Raw genomic sequence first — 1,060 nt, forward strand, 5'->3', positions numbered from 1 at the left:
GAGGCCAGATGGAGGAGGCAACACAGCAGGATGAGGCTTCCTGGGCACAGGCCTGGCATTTTGCCTGCCCTGTAGGTGGCAGGGGCTCTGTGGGACAGTTGGTGGCCAAGGTTTGAGTTGGGTGTCGGCCCAGACTCAGGTATCTGAGGGTGGGAGGCTCCAGAGTGGGAGGGGCTTTGTGACATCAGCATCCTGCCTACCACCTTCAGTGGCCCCTCCGCTCCCCACCAGTGGCCTTTCCTCCCAGTCCAGAGAGGCAGCCAAAGCAGGTGATGGGTTCCCGCTGTGCCAAGCTCGGCACAGGCCATGGCCGGGGCCACGAATCCTCCATGAAGAAGCTTGTGGCCTGCGTGAGTCAGGACAACTTCTCCTTGTCGTCGGAGAGTGAGGAAGAGGAGGAGGGAGAGGGAGTGGAAGAGGAAGAGGAGCTCCCGGTGCAGGGCAAGCTGCTGCTGATGGAGCCTGAGCAGCAGGAGGAAGGTGCCGAAGATGACGCTGTGGTCCAGCAGGGCCCCGAGCCCGAGCAGACGCACTCTTGATCCATGACGACGGTCCAGGAAGAGGTGCCTGCCGCTGTTTCAAAGAGAAGAACTTTCAGAAAAGAGTCAATAAAAAGTCTCCAAGGAATTCTTCTCCTCCTGTCTGGTCTCCCCATCCCCATGGCTGGGGTAATGTGCGTGTGTGCGTGTGTGCATGCGTGTGTGTGTGTGTGTGCATGAGCATGTAGAGGTTGAAAAGCAGGAGTCAGTGACCTCTGTTCTGAATTCTGGCCAAAATTTATTTATCTGACAAGGTCCACTCCCCACGACTTCTCAGCTGCCCTCCCCTGCTTTGGGGGGTGGAGAACGTGGTAGTCTGGGCTAGAAAGTCATCTTAGCCACTCCATCTCTGGAAAGATTCCTCTCCCAGTCTGAGCCTACAGGCTGAGAGCACCCAATGGACCAGCATAACCTCCCTTAGTAAAACCCCCATCTTCCTGCTCTAACCATGGATAGTCTTTTCTTACTGGTACTGTTTGTTTCTTGAGTGGGGTGTAACTAGATTTCTTCATTGATTTCGG

General features: G+C 55.8%; 1 protein-coding gene across 1 annotated transcript; it reads left to right on the plus strand.

Annotated features, from left to right (window-relative positions):
* Positions 1-272: 272 nt before the first annotated feature.
* PRM3 (protamine 3) lies at positions 273-565 on the plus strand. Its single transcript, XM_006190986.3, has one exon. The coding sequence runs from the start codon at positions 273-275 to the stop codon at positions 537-539; it is 267 nt and encodes an 88-aa protein (XP_006191048.1). The 3' UTR covers positions 540-565.
* The last annotated feature ends 495 nt before the right edge of the window (positions 566-1,060 follow it).

This window comes from Camelus ferus, chromosome 18 (assembly GCF_009834535.1).
Source record: "Camelus ferus isolate YT-003-E chromosome 18, BCGSAC_Cfer_1.0, whole genome shotgun sequence".
NCBI classification, from domain to species: Eukaryota; Metazoa; Chordata; class Mammalia; order Artiodactyla; family Camelidae; genus Camelus; species Camelus ferus.

Bases quoted from the DNA above. Each gene is read 5' to 3' on its own strand.
- PRM3 (XM_006190986.3), top strand. From the start codon at position 273: ATGGGTTCCCGCTGTGCCAAGCTCGGCACAGGCCATGGCCGGGGCCAC.